Raw genomic sequence first — 19,981 nt, forward strand, 5'->3', positions numbered from 1 at the left:
CCTGTTATGGAGCAATATAATGAACTGCTGCGGATTTTGGGTCAGTTTACTCAACATGATTTGAAAATGGATGAATCCATTGCAGTTTCATCTATAATTGATAAACTGCCTTCTTCTTGGAAAGACTTCAAGCATACCTTGAAACATATGAAGGAAGAGTTGACTCTGGTTCAACTCGGCAGTCATTTCATGATTGAGGAGTCGCTGAGGGCTCAGGAAATTGACAAAGTCAATAATAAAACCGTAGCAGGTTCCTCTTCCGTTAATATGGTAGAGGAAAGTGGAACAGTTAAGCAAAATTACAATGCTAAAGGTAACAAACGAAAATTTCAAGGAAATAAGAACAAAGGTCCAAACAAACAGACAAAATTGTCATGTTGGAAGTGTGGGAAACCTGGTCATTTAAAGAGGGATTGCCGGGTGTTCAAAGGAAAGAACAAGGCTGGTCCAAGTGGGTCTAATGATCCTGAAAAGCAACAAGGTCAGATTGTAGTGAATAATTTTAATTCGAATACGAATTCAAATTATGTATCACTAATATCTGATGCATTCTATGTGCAGGATGATGACGTTGCTTGGTGGTTTGATTCGGGAGCAACAAGCCATGTGTGCAAAGATCGTCGTTGGTTCAAGGAATTTAGACCAATCGATGATGGCTCTATTGTAAAGATGGGCAATGTTGCAACTGAACCAATCCTAGGATTAGGTTGTGTGAATTTAGTTTTTACTTCCGGGAAAAGTTTGTATTTGGATACTGTCTTATTTGTACCTGGTATTCGTAAGAACTTATTGTCTGGTATGGTTTTAAATAATTGTGGTTTCAAGCAAGTACTTGAAAGTGACAAGTACATCTTGTCAAGACATGGTTCGTTTGTTGGATTTGGTTATCGTTGTAATGGAATGTTTAAATTAAACATTGATGTTCCTTTTGTTCATGAATCTGTTTGTATGGCCTCGTGTAGTTCTATAACTAATATGACAAAATCAGAAATTTGGCATGCTAGATTAGGACATGTTCATTACAAAAGATTAAAAGATATGTCAAAAACAAGTATGATTCCTCCTTTTGATATGAACATTGAAAAATGCAAAACTTGCATGTTGACCAAGATCACTAGGAAACCTTTTAAGGATGTTAAAAGTGAGACTAAAGTCTTAGACCTTATTCATAGTGATTTGTGTGATTTGCATGCTACTCCATCATTAGGTCATAAAAAATATCTTGTTACTTTTATTGATGATGCATCAAGGTATTGTTATGTATATTTATTAAATACAAAAGATGAAGCTCTTGATAAATTTAAAATTTATAAGAAAGAGGTAGAACTTCATCAAAATGGGCTAATCAAAACTCTTCGTACGGATAGGGGAGGTGAGTATTATGATCCGGTTTATTTTCAATCTACTAGAATAATACATCAAACTACAGCTCCCTATACACCACAACAGAATGGTGTAGCTGAAAGGAAGAATAGAACCTTGAAAGAAATGGTGAATTCCATGTTATCCTATTCGGGTTTAAGTGATGGATTTTGGGGTGAGGCTATGTTGACAGCCTGTTACTTGTTGAACCGAATTCCTAACAAAAGGAATAAGGTTACCCCATATGAACTTTGGCACAAAAAGACACCAAATTTGAGTTATCTCAAAATTTGGGGATGTAGGGCTGTGAGAACTCAGCATAATTTGGCCGATCATTTAACCAAAGGGTTAAGTAGAGATCTCGTGAAAAGGTCGGCTGTGGGATTAGGATTAAAGTCCATCTGAAATCTCTTATGTTAAGTGTTAGTGCTTAGCTCTACTGAGTTTTAAAAGATTGGCTAAGATTTTGTTAAAACATAAGCACTTAGACAATGAAGGAAAGCTGGAGTTGCTGCACATGATGTCCAACGTTATGTCAACGATAAGATCGGGCTGCACAATGCACAAGGCAAGATGAAATGTCAAATGAAGAATTGAAGCTGCAGGATTCACGATGTCGGATACAATGTCCAGGACATCCTGCTCGAAAATACTGGAATTGCTAAAAGCATTGAAGCTGCAGGATCCACGATGTCGGATACAATGTCCAGGACATCCTGCCCGAAAATACTGGAAGGCAAGATAAAAGTCAAATGAAGAATGGAAGCTGCAGGATCCACAATGTCGGATACGATGTCCAGGACATCTGGCCCGAAAATACTGGACATATAAATCTGTTATATCTTTAACAGATTATTGTGCAGTTAGCAAGAGATTAGACGATCTATCTTTAGGAACGAATTAAAAGATAATTAAAGTTTGAATTACAAACTAGAAGAGTTCGTTCAGGGATTAAAGATTAAAGATAAAAACTAAAAGATCAAACTGTATCTTTTAGATCTTTAAGTGCAGATTTTCAGGAAGAATGATAGATCTCATCCAGCACAAGAAGTTGCAGCCCAGAATCACACACTGCTATAAAAACATGGAGGCTGCACGAGTTCTGTACCAAGTCCGGGATTGAAGGGTTATTTTGTGAGTTTTGGGACTTGAGTGTTTTGTGAGCCACCTTGATGTTACTCTAACATCAAGAGTTGGACCTGAGTGTGTAGAGTTGATCTCTAGTGTGTAGGGTTGATCCCTTTTGTTCAGAGAGCAATCTCTGGTGGTTATTTGATTTAATTGTAAACACGGGAGAGTGTTTGAGAGGGAGTGAGAGGGGTTCTCATATCTAAGAGTGGCTCTTAGGTAGAGATTGCACGGGTAGTGGTTAGGTGAGAAGGTTGTAAACAGTGGCTGTTAGACCTTGAACTAACACTATTTTAGTGGATTTCCTCCCTGGCTTGGTAGCCCCCAGATGTAGGTGAGGTTGCACCGAACTGGGTTAACAATTCTCTTGTGTTATTTACTTGTTTAATCTGTTCATACTCCCAAATATAATCTGCATGTTCTGAAGCGTGATGTCGTGACATCCGGTACGACATCTGGCAGTGGTATCAGAATTTCAATTGGTATCAGAGCAGGCACTCGAAATCACTGAGTGAGATCTAGGGAGATAAATTCTGATGAACATGGAGAAAGAAGGAGGACCAGTGAACAGACCACCAATTCTGGATGGAACCAACTATGAATACTGGAAAGCAAGGATGGTGGCCTTCCTCAAATCACTGGATAGCAGAACCTGGAAAGCTGTCATCAAAGGCTGGGAACATCCCAAGATGCTGGACACAGAAGGAAAGCCCACTGATGAATTAAAGCCAGAAGAAGACTGGACAAAAGAAGAAGACGAATTGGCACTTGGAAACTCCAAAGCCTTGAATGCTCTATTCAATGGAGTTGACAAGAATATATTTAGACTGATCAACACATGCACAGTGGCCAAGGATGCATGGGAGATCCTGAAAACCACTCATGAAGGAACCTCCAAAGTGAAGATGTCCAGATTGCAATTGTTGGCTACAAAATTCGAAAATCTGAAGATGAAGGAAGAAGAATGTATTCATGACTTCCACATGAACATTCTTGAAATTGCCAATGCTTGCACTGCCTTGGGAGAGAAGATGACAGATGAAAAGCTGGTGAGAAAAATCCTCAGATCCTTGCCTAAGAGATTTGACATGAAAGTCACTGCAATAGAGGAGGCCCAAGACATTTGCAACATGAGAGTAGATGAACTCATTGGTTCCCTTCAAACCTTTGAGCTAGGACTCTCGGATAGGGCTGAAAAGAAGAGCAAGAATCTGGCTTTCGTGTCCAATGATGAAGGAGAAGAAGATGAGTATGACCTGGATACTGATGAAGGTCTGACTAACGCTGTTGTGCTCCTTGGAAAACAGTTCAACAAAGTGATGAACAGAATGGACAGGAGGCAGAAACCACATGTCCAGAACATCCCTTTCGACATCAGGAAAGGTAGTGAAAACCAGAAAAGGTCAGATGAAAAGCCCAGTCACAGCAAAGGAGTTCAATGCCATGGGTGTGAAGGCTATGGACACATCAAAGCTGAATGTCCCACTCATCTCAAGAAGCAGAGGAAAGGACTTTCTGTATGTCGGTCTGATGATACAGAGAGTGAACAAGAAAGTGATTCTGACAGAGATGTGAATGCACTCACTGGGAGATTTGAATCTGCTGAAGATTCAAGTGATACAGACAGTGAAATCACTTTTGATGAGCTTGCTACATCCTATAGAGAACTATGCATCAAAAGTGAGAAGATTCTTCAGCAAGAAGCACAACTGAAGAAGGTCATTGCAAATCTGGAGGCTGAAAAGGAGGCACATGAAGAGGAGATCTCTGAGCTTAAAGGAGAAGTTGGTTTTCTGAACTCTAAACTGGAAAACATGACAAAATCAATAAAGATGCTGAATAAAGGCTCAGATACGCTTGATGAGGTGCTACAGCTTGGAAAGAATGTTGGAAACCAGAGAGGACTTGGATTTAATCCTAAGTCTGCTGGCAGAACAACCATGACAGAATTTGTTCCTGCCAAAAACAGCACTGGAGCCACGATGTCACAACATCGGTCTCGACATCATGGAACGCAGCAGAAAAGGAGCAAAAGAAAGAAGTGGAGGTGTCACTACTGTGGCAAGTATGGTCACATAAAGCCCTTTTGCTATCATTTACATGGCCATCCACATCATGGAACTCAAGGTAGCTGCAGCAGAAGGAAGATGATGTGGGTTCCAAAACACAAGACTGTTAGTCTTGTTGTTCATACTTCACTTAGAGCATCAGCTAAGGAAGATTGGTACCTAGACAGCGGCTGTTCCAGACACATGACCGGAGTCAAAGAATTCCTGGTGAACATTGAACCTTGCTCCACTAGCTATGTGACATTTGGAGATGGCTCTAAAGGAAAGATCACTGGAATGGGAAAGCTAGTCCATGATGGACTTCCTAGTCTGGACAAAGTACTGCTGGTGAAGGGACTGACTGCAAACTTGATCAGCATCAGTCAGCTGTGTGATGAAGGATTCAATGTAAACTTCACAAAGTCAGAATGCTTGGTGACAAATGAGAAGAGTGAAGTTCTAATGAAGGGCAGCAGATCAAAGGACAACTGCTACCTATGGACACCTCAAGAAACCAGGTACTCCTCCACATGTCTATTCTCCAAAGAAGATGAAGTCAAAATATGGCATCAAAGATTTGGACATCTGCACTTAAGAGGCATGAAGAAAATCATTGACAAAGGTGCTGTTAGAGGCATTCCCAATCTGAAAATAGAAGAAGGCAGAATTTGTGGTGAATGTCAGATTGGAAAGCAAGTCAAGATGTCCCACCAGAAGCTTCAACATCAGACCACTTCCAGGGTGCTGGAACTACTTCACATGGACTTGATGGGGCCTATGCAAGTTGAAAGCCTTGGAGGAAAGAGGTATGCCTATGTTGTTGTGGATGATTTCTCCAGATTTACCTGGGTCAACTTTATCAGAGAAAAATCAGACACCTTTGAAGTATTCAAGGAGTTGAGTCTAAGACTCCAAAGAGAAAAAGACTGTGTCATCAAGAGAATCAGGAGTGACCATGGCAGAGAGTTTGAAAACAGCAAGTTTACTGAATACTGCACATCTGAAGGCATCACTCATGAGTTCTCTGCAGCCATTACACCACAACAAAATGGCATAGTTGAAAGGAAAAACAGGACTTTGCAAGAAGCTGCTAGGGTCATGCTCCATGCTAAAGAACTTCCCTATAATCTCTGGGCTGAAGCCATGAACACAGCATGCTACATCCACAACAGAGTCACACTGAGAAGAGGGACTCCAACCACACTGTATGAAATCTGGAAAGGGAGGAAGCCAACTGTCAAGCACTTCCACATCTTTGGAAGTCCATGTTACATTTTGGCAGATAGAGAGCAAAGGAGAAAGATGGATCCCAAGAGTGATGCAGGAATATTCCTGGGATACTCTACAAACAGCAGAGCATATAGAGTATTCAATTCCAGAACCAAAACTGTGATGGAATCCATCAATGTGGTTGTTGATGATCTAACTCCAGCAAGAAAGAAGGATGTCGAAGAAGATGTCAGAACATCGGGAGACAATGTAGCAGATACAGCTAAAAGTGCAGAGAATGCAGAAAACTCTGATTCTGCTACAGATGAATCAAACATCAACCAACCCGACAAGAGACCCTCCATTAGAATCCAGAAGATGCACCCCAAGGAGCTGATTATAGGAGATCCAAACAGAGGAGTCACTACAAGATCAAGGGAGATTGAGATTGTCTCCAACTCATGTTTTGTCTCCAAAATTGAGCCCAAGAATGTGAAAGAGGCACTAACTGATGAGTTCTGGATCAATGCTATGCAAGAAGAATTGGAGCAATTCAAAAGGAATGAAGTCTGGGAGCTAGTTCCGAGACCCGAGGGAACTAATGTGATTGGCACCAAGTGGATCTTCAAGAACAAAACCGATGAAGAAGGTGTTATAACCAGAAACAAGGCCAGACTTGTTGCTCAAGGCTACACTCAGATTGAAGGTGTAGACTTTGATGAAACATTCGCCCCAGTTGCTAGACTTGAGTCCATCAGATTGTTACTTGGTGTAGCTTGCATCCTCAAATTCAAGCTGTACCAAATGGATGTGAAGAGCGCATTTCTGAATGGATACCTGAATGAAGAAGCCTATGTGGAGCAGCCAAAGGGATTTGTAGATCCAGCTCATCCAGATCATGTATACAGGCTCAAGAAGGCTCTCTATGGATTGAAGCAAGCTCCAAGAGCTTGGTATGAAAGGCTAACAGAGTTCCTTACTCAGCAAGGGTATAGGAAGGGAGGAATTGACAAGACTCTCTTTGTCAAACAAGATGCTGAAAACTTGATGATAGCACAGATATATGTTGATGACATTGTGTTTGGAGGGATGTCGAATGAGATGCTTCGACATTTTGTCCAACAGATGCAATCTGAATTTGAGATGAGTCTTGTTGGAGAGCTGACTTATTTTCTGGGACTCCAAGTGAAGCAGATGGAAGACTCCATATTCCTCTCACAAAGCAAGTATGCAAAGAACATTGTCAAGAAGTTTGGGATGGAGAATGCCAGCCATAAAAGAACACCTGCACCTACTCACTTGAAGCTGTCAAAAGATGAAGCTGGCACCAGTGTTGATCAAAGTCTGTACAGAAGCATGATTGGGAGCTTACTATATTTAACAGCTAGCAGACCCGACATCACCTATGCAGTAGGTGTTTGTGCAAGATATCAAGCCAATCCTAAGATAAGTCACTTGACTCAAGTAAAGAGAATTCTGAAATATGTAAATGGTACCAGTGACTATGGGATTATGTACTGTCATTGTTCAGATTCAATGCTGGTTGGGTATTGTGATGCTGATTGGGCTGGAAGTGCAGATGACAGAAAAAGCACTTCTGGTGGATGCTTCTATCTGGGCAACAATCTTATTTCATGGTTCAGCAAGAAGCAGAACTGTGTGTCCCTATCTACTGCAGAAGCCGAGTATATTGCAGCAGGAAGCAGCTGTTCACAACTAGTTTGGATGAAGCAAATGCTCAAGGAGTACAATGTCGAACAAGATGTCATGACATTATACTGTGACAACCTGAGTGCTATTAATATTTCTAAAAATCCTGTGCAACACAGCAGAACCAAGCACATTGACATTAGACATCACTATATCAGAGAGCTTGTTGATGATAAAGTTATCACACTGGAGCATGTTGACACTGAGGAACAAATAGCAGATATTTTCACAAAGGCATTGGATGCAAATCAGTTTGAAAAACTGAGGGGCAAGCTGGGCATTTGTCTGCTAGAGGAATTATAGCAGCTACTGCTATCTGAACGTGCTCAAACGTCTCACTTAACATTAATAGCACGTTCACTACTAAGCCAAAACAAATTCGACCGTTGCTTCACACGTCCCTCTACATTCCTCATTCAAACTTATATTTTCGTGGTAATCTCGTTTTCAGCATTCCCCAACAGCTCTCAGAAATTTGCAAAACCATTCCAAACGCTCTGCTTCTCAATGGCTACCTCACCAAAAGAAACTTCCGCTCCTGGTTCACCCGCTGTACCATCATCTCCATCATCCATCAAAGCACCATCAATCCAGGAACAACCTGAATTCCATATCCAACCCATACAGATGATTCCTGGTCAAGCCCCTGTTCCTGAAAAACTGGTTCCCAAACGACAACAGGGAGTGAAGATTGCTGAAAACCCTAGCCCTGCAACAAGTCCTAGGGAAGTAGACCCGGAGATGGACAAGAAGATCCGCAGTATTGTGAGTAACATTCTGAAAAATGCGTCTGTCCCTGAAGCTGATGAAGATGTCCCAACATCTTCCACCCCAAATGTTTCTGTGCCTGATGTTGATAAAGATGTTCCAACATCTTCCGCTCCAAATGCTGAAGCCCTCCCTTCACCCAGTGAAGAGGAATCAACAGAAGAAGATGATCAAGCCACAGAAGAGACCCCTGCACCAAAGGCACCAGAACCTGCTCCAGGTGACCTCATTGACCTCGAAGATGTAGAATCTGATGAGGAACCCATTGCCAACAAGTTGGCACCTGGCATTGCGGAAAGACTACAAAGCAGAAAAGGAAAAACCCCCCTTAAGAGGTCTGGACGAATCAAGACTATGGCCCAGAAGAAAAGCACTCCAATCACTCCTACCACATCCAGAAGGAGCAAAGTTGCAATCCCTTCCAAGAAGAGGAAAGAAATTTCCTCATCTGATTCTGATGATGATGTCGAACTAGATGTCTCGACATCAAAGAGGGCCAAGAAATCAGGGAAAAAGGTGCCTGAAAATGTCCCTGATGCACCATTGGACAACATCTCATTCCACTCCATTGACAATGCTGAAAGGTGGAAATTCGTGTATCAACGCAGACTTGCCTTGGAAAGAGAACTGGGAAGAGCTGCCTTGGATTGCAAGGAGATCATGGACCTCATCACGGCTGCTGGACTGCTGAAGACTGTCACCAAGTTGGGAGATTGCTATGAGAGTCTAGTCAGGGAATTCATTGTCAACATTCCCTCTGACATAACAAACAGAAAGGGTGATGAGTATCAAAGAGTGTTTGTCAGAGGAAAATGTGTTAGATTCTCCCCTGCTGTGATCAACAAATACCTGGGCAGACCAACAGATGGAGTGGTGGACATTACTGTCTCTGAGCATCAAATTGCCAAGGAAATCACTGCCAAACAAGTCCAGCATTGGCCAAAGAAAGGGAAGCTGTCTACAGGGAAGCTGAGTGTGAAATATGCAATCCTGCACAGGATTGGAGCTGCAAACTGGGTACCCACCAATCATACTTCCACTGTTGCCACAGGTTTGGGTAAATTTCTGTATGCTGTTGGAACCAAGTCCAAATTTAATTTTGGAAACTATATTTTTGATCAAACTGTTAAGCATTCAGAATCTTTTGCTATCAAATTACCCATTGCCTTCCCAACTGTATTGTGTGGCATTATGTTGAGTCAACATCCCAATATTTTAAACTACACTGACTCTGTGATGAAGAGAGAATCTCCTCTATCCCTGCATTACAAATTGTTTGAGGGGACACATGTCCCAGACATTGTCTCGACATCAGGGAAAGTTGCTGCTTCAGGTGCTGTGTCCAAGGATGCTCTGATTGCTGAACTCAAGGACACATGCAAGGTGCTGGAAGCAACCATCAAAGGCACCACAGAGAAGAAGATGGAGCTGGAACGGCTGATCAAAAGGCTCTCAGAAAGTGGCATTGATGATGGAGAAGCAGCTGAGCAAGAAGATGAAGCAGCTGAGGAAGAGGTAGAAGCAGCCGAGGAAGAAGAAGAAGCTGCTGAGGAAGAGGAAGATGCAGCAGAGGATACTGAATCAGATGATGATTCTGAAGCCACCCCATGACCATCAGACCTTTACTTTTGTTTTTTACTTTTACTAGCTATAAGGGCATGTCCCTTTGAACAATTGATTGTTATTGGTCTGTAATATTTGCACATTAATTTCATGCATTCTACTTTTGCCAAATTTATGTCTAAAAAGGGGGAGTAGTAGTATGTATGTATTATGCATGATTTTGAGTAGTAAGATACTATGTATGCAATAGTAGTAGGATACGATGTATGCATGATTCATGATTTTGAGGGGGAGTTGTATGTATACGATTTTGAGGGGGAGACTGCTGCTGATGATGATGACTGATGGAAGCTACTAGAAGATGCTGCAGTAAGAGCATGGAGACAGGGGGAGCAGATAGCTGATGTCACATGAGATGTCTTGACATCCTGGAGAAGACTAGTAGCTGATAGAAGATGCTGCAGTAAGCATGGAGACAGGGGGAGCAGAAGCAGAAAGCTGATGTCACGTGAGATGTCTTGACATCCTGGAAAAGACTTGCAACTTGTCTAAACTACAGATTCCGCTGTGCTTGATTACTCTGATAATGGAAGTTGCTGATCCCACTTGCATAACTGCTCGTACCTGCTCAGGAAGTGTCTAAGTATGTTTTAGACAAAATTTGCCAAAGGGGGAGATTGTTAGTGCTTAGCTCTACTGAGTTTTAAAAGATTGGCTAAGATTTTGTTAAAACATAAGCACTTAGACAATGAAGGAAAGCTGGAGTTGCTGCACATGATGTCCAACGTTATGTCAACGATAAGATCGGGCTGCACAATGCACAAGGCAAGATGAAATGTCAAATGAAGAATTGAAGCTGCAGGATTCACGATGTCGGATACAATGTCCAGGACATCCTGCTCGAAAATACTGGAATTGCTAAAAGCATTGAAGCTGCAGGATCCACGATGTCGGATACAATGTCCAGGACATCCTACCCGAAAATACTGGAAGGCAAGATAAAAGTCAAATGAAGAATGGAAGCTGCAGGATCCACAATGTCGGATACGATGTCCAGGACATCTGGCCCGAAAATACTGGACATATAAATCTGTTATATCTTTAACAGATTATTGTGCAGTTAGCAAGAGATTAGACGATCTATCTTTAGGAACGAATTAAAAGATAATTAAAGTTTGAATTACAAACTAGAAGAGTTCGTTCAGGGATTAAAGATTAAAGATAAAAACTAAAAGATCAAACTGTATCTTTTAGATCTTTAAGTGCAGATTTTCAGGAAGAATGATAGATCTCATCCAGCACAAGAAGTTGCAGCCCAGAATCACACACTGCTATAAAAACATGGAGGCTGCACGAGTTCTGTACCAAGTCCGGGATTGAAGGGTTATTTTGTGAGTTTTGGGACTTGAGTGTTTTGTGAGCCACCTTGATGTTACTCTAACATCAAGAGTTGGACCTGAGTGTGTAGAGTTGATCTCTAGTGTGTAGGGTTGATCCCTTTTGTTCAGAGAGCAATCTCTGGTGGTTATTTGATTTAATTGTAAACACGGGAGAGTGTTTGAGAGGGAGTGAGAGGGGTTCTCATATCTAAGAGTGGCTCTTAGGTAGAGATTGCACGGGTAGTGGTTAGGTGAGAAGGTTGTAAACAGTGGCTGTTAGACCTTGAACTAACACTATTTTAGTGGATTTCCTCCCTGGCTTGGTAGCCCCCAGATGTAGGTGAGGTTGCACCGAACTGGGTTAACAATTCTCTTGTGTTATTTACTTGTTTAATCTGTTCATACTCCCAAATATAATCTGCATGTTCTGAAGCGTGATGTCGTGACATCCGGTACGACATCTGGCAGTGGTATCAGAATTTCATTAAGATACCCAATTCCCATCTAATATGACATTAGGTGCTGAATTCAATGTGGAAAGCTTAACATGTAGAGATTGGAACACATCATCGAAAGTATCCCAAAAGGAATGTGTTCGGTTCTGCAAGTTAAGGAGGTTGAAGTATAACTTCTTAATGGTTCTTTTGAAAAATTGCATTTGCAGGTGCAAGAAAGAAAAGGACTACCTATATAAGCATGAAGTTTAGCCGCTTCAAGAAGCTGGGACTTGGCTTTGATATGCTTATGAAGGATAGGGACACAGGCTAGTAAAACTAGTGTCGAGCAAGAGTAATGTTATAAACTATTGTGCAGATTATCTTCATGTATTCATTATGAATAGAAAGGGTTCAATCCTTAGTGACACCCTGATATTCGAATATTTGAAACGTGTAATTTGCTAAGATGAAATTCAATCGTCACGATATTTCATCTATGCAGTAGTTTGTGGTATGTTATGACTTTGGTGATTTGATCGGTAATTACACTAAAATGGGGGAGGTTTGTTGGACATTTTAGTGTAATTGATCTCTTTATTATGTTAAAATAAGAGTGCACGCTTGTTTTAATGTAACAACGAGATGTTCGGTTTAGGCAAAGGTTGGAAGTTACATGGAAGTTACTAAAACTTCCATCAACGGTTGGAAGTTACTAAAACTTCCATTAACGGAAATTTTTAAAATAAATAACTTCCATCAACCGCCAAAAACCACCTGTTCTTTGATTATAAATAATCATCCTGGTTCAGAAAGCATGACGTGTGAAAAACTCACAAGACCAAAACAAAACTCTTGAATTATAATCTTCTGATTTTATCCGATTGAACAATTTTGGTTGAACTCCGAAATTTGATTCAATCTGAAAGTGTTTATACACGACTTCAGATTTATCCAGAATTATCTCGATTTTCAAAATTAACCAACAATAGTCACATCCATATGTATAGTGGATGATAAACTTATTCTCAACATTTAAGTCCCAAGGTGGCTGAAACATTCCAATGATGCATGTCATTGACTTGTGTATAAATTCCTTAAGTAACAAATACAAAACAACACAAGCAATTCAAACCTGAACCATAAAGTGTTTGCGAAGATTATGCTTTGCACCATGCAATGCAGATGCCACAGCATAAGCATACCTTTACTCAACAGAGAATCAAAGCAGCAGAAGGTTACACCTATTAATACAGACCACGGTCCTGGAAAAGTTAAAAAATGAAAACAACATCAGTAAATGATAAATAATAAAAAATTAAGCTTGATTAGTGATCTAAACAAAACACATTCTCAGTTGAGACTCAATTTACACGGGTTCACTTTCAAAACTTAGTCATAGTCTTTAATCCCTATTCATGCTTTTTCAGCAGCAGCAGCAGCATGCTTTTTCAAAATGATAAGTAGTGGCATCACCTAGCCTAGCAATTCCATTTCCTCTTTAGGAAAGTCTACTTAAATTACACAATATCCTATCATCAATCTCATCCACCAAAATGCTTTGCAAAGATCAATGATTATAATAAGCATGTTTCAAAGTATAGGACCAAGGCACTTACACAAATGAGCAACCAGACCTTCTATGCCTTTTCTTCCTTGCCATTTCTTTCCTCCTTGGAGGTTCGAGAATAACCTTAATTGCAGTGTCAAACACTGCTTTGACATTCTAAATCATGAAAATATAACTTTATCAAACTCTGCATAAGCTAAGTTTATTGATTTTAATAATAAATATTTAAAAGTCATATCAACGATAATTCTTAGTGATAGACAGTGTAAAATTGTATACACTAATGGAAACAAGAGCAGCAGCCTCTAGAAAAACTACATGTTTCTAACTACCTTGTGCAAGCTTCAATATTGCAGCAGTTATGAAGATGCTGAGAACTTGCTTGAAAATATCACCATCAAATATTGAGCTTAATTTTCCGGAACCATTCCAAGCAATGGTTATCATCGCCTTAATTGAAAAACATGATCCGTACACATCATTAGCTTGAATGGATGCAGAATGAAGTTAAGGTTGTACATCAAAAACCAAATCTGAAACGATTACCTGTAAACATAGTATATAAAAGCTCCACATTCTATCAAAACTTCTAAATATATGCCAAAATGTGCGTATTTCAACAAAATTAGTTTTCCCACTCCACCGGTCTGAAGCAGGACCTCTGTTTTCCTGTTTTCCAAAATCAAGCACAAGTAATTAGGATAAAATCATGGACAGAGGTTGCCTCATTCATATTTCATGTTTTAGGAAACATGTGGATTGTTCGAAAGAAACTCTAAGAGGAAAAACTCAGTTGTATTCATCTCCAATAAGTACCAAGTTCCTATATATACAGTCCTAAATACAAGTGCCAGACTGAAACTCTGTCAACAACAAGAGCCAAAAAGGTAAAAAATGTTTACAATAGTTTAATATAAATGCACTAGTTATAATTAGAATTACAGTTTAATATAAATGTTTATGGTATCAATGAAGGTCAGAAGCGACATTGAGAATATTAATCAGTTTTCATCAGGATACACACACACACACACTCTCCAATCAAGTTTCTTCTTAATGGTAATAGAATGTTTCTTTGGAGTTCCAGCAAAGCATGAAGCCTAAAATGGTTCTTGTTACACAATCCTATTTGTAGCTCTAATCACACACCAAACATGAAATATGCCATACCTCGTGTTTGTTAACTTGATGTTGCTGTTGAGGAAAAGGAACAGAGAAGAAATCAGAGTCAACACGCATAGGCCAACCTAGCCGAAAACAATCAACTGACCTACAATTTTGAAACAATAATCTATTTAACAATAAAATTTATTGTTCAGGAAAACAACTTAATAAAAAAGAAGCATAATACCAAAAATATTCATTTAAATCATCATAATTTCTCCAGTGAGAATGCTTTGCTTTTCCCATATTACTTCTCTCAGCTTCCTGCAATACAGAAAAAATCCAAGGAAACAGATAAAAGAAGGCTATCAAATGTTCAAAGTAAATTATAAAAAAATTTCAGCTCATAAAAAAAAAAAAGAAACTCACCTTGGCTATTACATCATATATTGGTTTTACTACTTTCATAAGAAAAGCCTCATTATCACCACCATAGGCAGGCTTTACAAGTTCACCAGTCAGTGGACTAACATTCCCAACTAACATCCCATACAACTCAAATGCCATATAGGTAGATGAAGAAAAATGATGCTTAAGATTTGTTCGAAATTATTTTGACTTTCAAATCAAATAACATAAAAAAAAAAAAAAGATTTTACATCATGTATAATAATGGAAGTTACATTAATATTTGGAACTACCAAAGCACATGCAAGTATGTGTTGGAAAGCTGCCTTAATTGCAGCCACCCCTAATCCACCTTAGTTTCAGCCTCTTTGGGACTTCGGAGCCTTAATTGCAACCTCAAGAATGGTGGTTTAGTCACACACCCACTAGAGGTATGGCTTAAATAAAGCTTGGACAGTCTTCATCTTACAAGCTGGTTTTGTGGGCTGAGTTAGGCCCTAAACCTAATTTCTAAGACTATGCAATATACATGGAAAATAAATAAAAATGTCTTAGGTATAGTATGTCAAAATGAGTGTACCACCAATGAGGGATGGGTCTAATTCTCGCTTTAGACTGAAGAAAATATTTTCTTTTTTTAATTTTTTATTTAATTTTAAATAATACTTACATGATGGTATATAAAACAAAGGCATTCTGGCATAAATCTCAAATTTGTTGCTTCTCCCCATATGAGAAGATATAGACCCATATATAATAATTTGCGCTGTTGCATTTCCTGCTGAATGGTTGGCAACCTAGCAATCATTTAAAACAAACATAAAACTTCAAAAGAGTATATTACAAAGTCCAAAAGTATCCATTTATGCATAGCATGTAAATGAGCTAATTCCATCTTGTACCAAAAGAAGGAAAGAACAAAAATATACATAAAAAACCGAGTGAAGCGAATCTAAAAGTGAAGGGAATCTAAAAGTGAAAACTAGAGGCAGAGAATAAGCAGAGGAGGAGAAATGGTGATAAATTGTACATAAATTCCTGAGTCGAGAAAATATGCAAGCAGTTTTTTTTCTTTAATTGCTATATTTTATGTTTCATGGTTTTCAGTTCCCTATAAGGGCTGATAATATTGTTGGTTATTCATGTTTGTTCTTGTATCATGCATTTTCCTTTTAATTTGTTTTATTATATGGTACAACTAGTATGTCCTTTTAATTTGTTTAATTAAATGATTTAGTCAGCTAGTGGTTTTCAACTCCTGGTATTCTATAATATTTCTCCATATGTAGGATACTAGTTTGGGAAAGGTTAGCTATAGGCCCTACAACATTAACATATGCCAAAAACTAAACTTCAACTTCTAGATAGGATTTATTTATTAACAGATATTTGGTTGGCAGTATATCTGAATAAAACTACTAATAAACTTGTTTGCTACTATCTTGACAGTCTTAATACTTAATACTGATGCGTAAAAATATGTATGATGCAGGAACAAGGGGATAAACTTTGTTGCTATTGATCTAAACAAGCCACTACCAGAATAAGGTCCTTTTCATATTATGTTGCATGTGTTAGCTAGTAAATAGCTCAGGATCGAGGTATAATGCATCCCAACTAGTAAAAAGCTGCATAGGTACCAAATTCACAAGTCAATTTGGGGATTTAATTGCTGACTTAGCTATTGAAGCTACTACAACAGTGGGTGTTGAGATTGGCCAAGGTTTGACAGATGTAGATATTAAAAATTATATTAAAGTTGAGAAGGTCCCAGGTGGGCAGCTGGAGGATTCGAGAGTTCTCAAGGGAGTCATGATAAAAAAAGATGTGGTTGCCCCTAGCAAAATGTCCAAAAGGTTGTTAACCCACACATCATTCTTCTTGATTCTCCCCTTGAGTATAAAAAGGGTGAAAACCAAACAAATGTCGAACTGCTCAAAGAAGAAGACTGGATTCTCTTATTGAAGATGGAAGAAGAATATATTGAGCAGCTATGCATGCATATATTGAAGTTTAAACCGGACTTGGTTATTTTGGACAAGGGTCTGACTCATTTTTAAGAGAGTTGATGCTCAGAATCGAGGATCAAGGTATAATGCTTAAGAGACTTGGTTATTTTGGACAAGGGTCTGACTAACTTTTAAAAGAGTTAGTTTTTTAAGAGAATTGATGCTCAGGATCGAGGTATAATGTTGGGCCTAGTAAAAAGCTGCATACCTCGATTTTTAAGAGACTTGGTTATTTTGGACAAGGGTCTGACTGATTTTTAAAAGAGTTAGTTTTTTAAGAGAGTTGATGCTCAAGATCGAGGTATAATGCTGGGCCTAGTAAAAAGCTGCATAGGTACCAAATTCACAGGTCAATTTGGGGATTTAATTGCTGACTTAGCTATTGAAGCTACTACAACAGTAGGTGTTGAGATTGGCCAAGGTTTGACAGATGTAGATATGCATGCAGAAGACTGGATTCTCTTATTAAAGATTGAAGAAGAATATATTGAGGAGCTATGCATGCAAATATTGAAGTTTAAACCGGACTTGGTTATTTTGGACCAGGGTCTGACTGATTTGGCAACACATTATCTCAGCAAGCATGGAGTTAGTGCAATGAGGAGGCTGAGCAAAAGTGATAATAATAGAATTGCAAAGGCTTCTGGTGTTGTTATTATGAACAGCTAGACCAGATGAATTGCAGGAGTCTGATGTCGGTACTGGTGCTGGGTTATTTGAGGTTAACAAAATTGGAGAAGAGTACTTTTCATATATTGTTAATTGCAAAGAACCCAAGGCTTGTACTATTCTACTAAGGGGTGCTAGTAAGGATCTATTAAATGAAGTTGAAAGAAACCCACAGGATGCGATGTCTGTTGCAAGGAACATTATAAAAAATCCTAAACTTGTTCCTAGAGGTGGTGCTATAGAGTTGACGGTGTTGGCTGGCTTGAAACAAAAGAGTTCATCTATTGAGGGCATAGAGAAGTGCCCTTATGAAGCTGCTGCCGTAGCTTTTGAAGCCATACCACGAACTTTGGCTCAAAATTGTGGAGTAAATGTCATCCGGACTATGACTGGTCTACAAGGAAAACATGCAAATAGAGAAAATTATGAGGGATGGCAAGGGAGTGAAGGGACAAAGTCTTCGTGTATGCTTCTGAGGATTCATGATATAGTGAGTGGGATGAAGAAGAAGCAAGCCCCTGGAGCTCCTCCTTCAAAACTGAAGGTTGAGACCGAGGCAGATGCTGACAGTGAGCAAATCCTTGCTGACTGAGAATCTCGGTTCAACAGACATTGTTGTTTGGTAGACTTGATGATGTGCTAGGTTCTTTATCTTACTAACATCTTATCACTATGCTTAGGAGTTTTGAGTCGTTTATTGGGATGTTGTTTTTTGTGCCTTCTACTGTTTGCAAGAGCAAATTGTGTACTTTGTTGATGTTAAACACTTAATTAACTGGTGTATGCTTTAAAAAAATATGATCTAGCAACTTAGGAAAGGAGACAATTATAAAAATAACCTAAGCAGACAATGAGTATTCATAGTACAAAAAAGTACCCCAAAATATATCAAAATTTCATTCTCCTAAATAGCTCAAATGAAATTATTAGCAATAACCAAAAAAAAATGTTCTTCTTCTACTCAATGCTGGAAATTAATACCATGCTAAAATTCTTAACATTAGCTATATGTCATCAAAGGAACATTATTTCCTATTTACTACCATGCTAAAATTATAATGAAGTTTTGTATTGTAATACCTGTGGAGGAAAGAATGCGAAGATAGGTCTTGAATATAGTCAACACCCGCGCCTTTCAGTCAAAAACCCTGCCAAAAAGCCTCTCAAACATCCTGGCAAAACACCTTAAGGAAAGCAAGTTAATGTCATACAAGTTAAAGGAGAAGGCTTTAGCATGTAGAAGCCCAACAAAACACAAGTGAAATCCAGATCATATCATATGTGAATGACTAGCTAATACTAAAAACACAAGACCATGAAGTTTCAGCACATGACCATTATACCAATTGTCATTGGTCACTGTATTAGTACCATCACTCAAAATTTAAAAAGTGCAGACTAAAAATAACAAAACCAATTGTCTGAAATACAAGAATAGAGATTAGTCGCTAGCTCATCATTAGCCATTTTTACACGCTGTCTTTAAAAAATATCTTGCCCATTTCTTTCGAATTGTTGTGATGTTGTCCTTGTCCAATGGTGTGTCATCACCAAACCACTACAAGTATTAATATTTAAAAGTTAGTACTGCAAATAACAAATTTCAGTTTGAATGATACTGAACACTCTTAGAAATTCAAGTTTATGTATACCATGGACCAATCACTCTTGATGTCACTAGTTATGATGTTCCACATCCAATGCATCACGTAATATCCACATTCATAACATCCGCTTTGAACGTGACTCTACAATGGAAAGAATTTGAATATCGTAAACATTACATAATTAAATGATTATCAGTAGACAACAATAATGCATGGTACATATCACTAACCTTAACTTCAATCCACTTAGGTGCAGCTGTCTTACTTTCAGGAGACGAACTCGTCTTTAATTTGGTCATTACACTGGTTTAAAAAAAGCATATCAACGCGTATAGAAGAACAACATATTCAATGATGACCATTAAAGAAGGCATGGAAAAAGTAATATGTTAAGAGTTAACCTATTAATTGCGGCTTTAATATGCATATTAGGTTTCCTACGCAACGAACACAACCAAACAACAACATGTTGCCTAGGACACAAAAGTAGGAGCTGCCAATGCGCCCTGCATCTCATACACATTACATACATATAGAGCCAAACATCGGTTAAAGTATTATTGTTAAACATGACTTACTGATGGAAGTAAGGTCCAATGTACACCTCTCGGTCAGATTCCTTCAGCCATCTTTCAAGATATTTTTCGCATTCGCCATGTGTATCCTTTGAAACCACCAACGACTGTGGCTCAAGGAATGCATAGTTGGAACCTTGACCCAAGGTTTCACTCCACTCATGCATATACCTAATTTCATCATTTGAAAATTTTGGAGTGGATCATGATATACAATGAATGACGAACAAATAAAATAAGGATTTCACTTACATCAACCATAATTGTTGTACAGATATGTTCAAACTTTTGTCTCCTGCTATTATTTCACTAACATCAGAATATGTTAGGAATATCGATGTAGGTGCATCTACAATTCCAAATTTACTCCCATCAAATTTGAATTCCACTGGGTTGTTGTAAATATCAAAGCTGTACTTTATCAGGCCACGCATTGGA

General features: G+C 38.8%; 1 protein-coding gene and 1 pseudogene across 1 annotated transcript; one reads left to right on the forward strand and one right to left on the reverse strand.

Moving 5' to 3' along the window:
* Nucleotides 1-13,495: 13,495 nt before the first annotated feature.
* Nucleotides 13,496-14,842, reverse strand: LOC114420581 (callose synthase 2-like). The gene is made up of 5 exons (XM_028386440.1): nt 14,705-14,842; nt 14,523-14,599; nt 14,342-14,441; nt 13,718-13,840; nt 13,496-13,621 (listed from the first exon to the last, which is right to left on the reverse strand). Exons 1-5 carry the CDS (start codon nt 14,840-14,842, stop codon nt 13,496-13,498), a joined length of 564 nt encoding a protein of 187 aa, XP_028242241.1.
* Nucleotides 14,843-16,394: 1,552 nt separating this feature from the next.
* Nucleotides 16,395-18,149, forward strand: LOC114417679 (annotated as a pseudogene).
* The last annotated feature ends 1,832 nt before the right edge of the window (nt 18,150-19,981 follow it).

The sequence above is a fragment of the Glycine soja genome, chromosome 7 (genome assembly GCF_004193775.1).
Source record: "Glycine soja cultivar W05 chromosome 7, ASM419377v2, whole genome shotgun sequence".
Lineage (NCBI taxonomy): Eukaryota > Viridiplantae > Streptophyta > Magnoliopsida > Fabales > Fabaceae > Glycine > Glycine soja.

Excerpts from the sequence above, each read along its gene's own strand:
- LOC114420581 (XM_028386440.1), bottom strand. The coding sequence starts at position 14,842 with ATGGCATTTGAGTTGTATGGGATGTTAGTTGGGAATGTTAGTCCACTG. Across the intron at positions 14,600-14,704 it reads TATATGATGTAATAGCCAAG|GAAGCTGAGAGAAGTAATAT; the intron begins GTGAGTTTCTTT and ends TCTGTATTGCAG. Across the intron at positions 13,622-13,717 it reads TTTATATACTATGTTTACAG|GCGATGATAACCATTGCTTG; the intron begins GTAATCGTTTCA and ends TTTTCAATTAAG.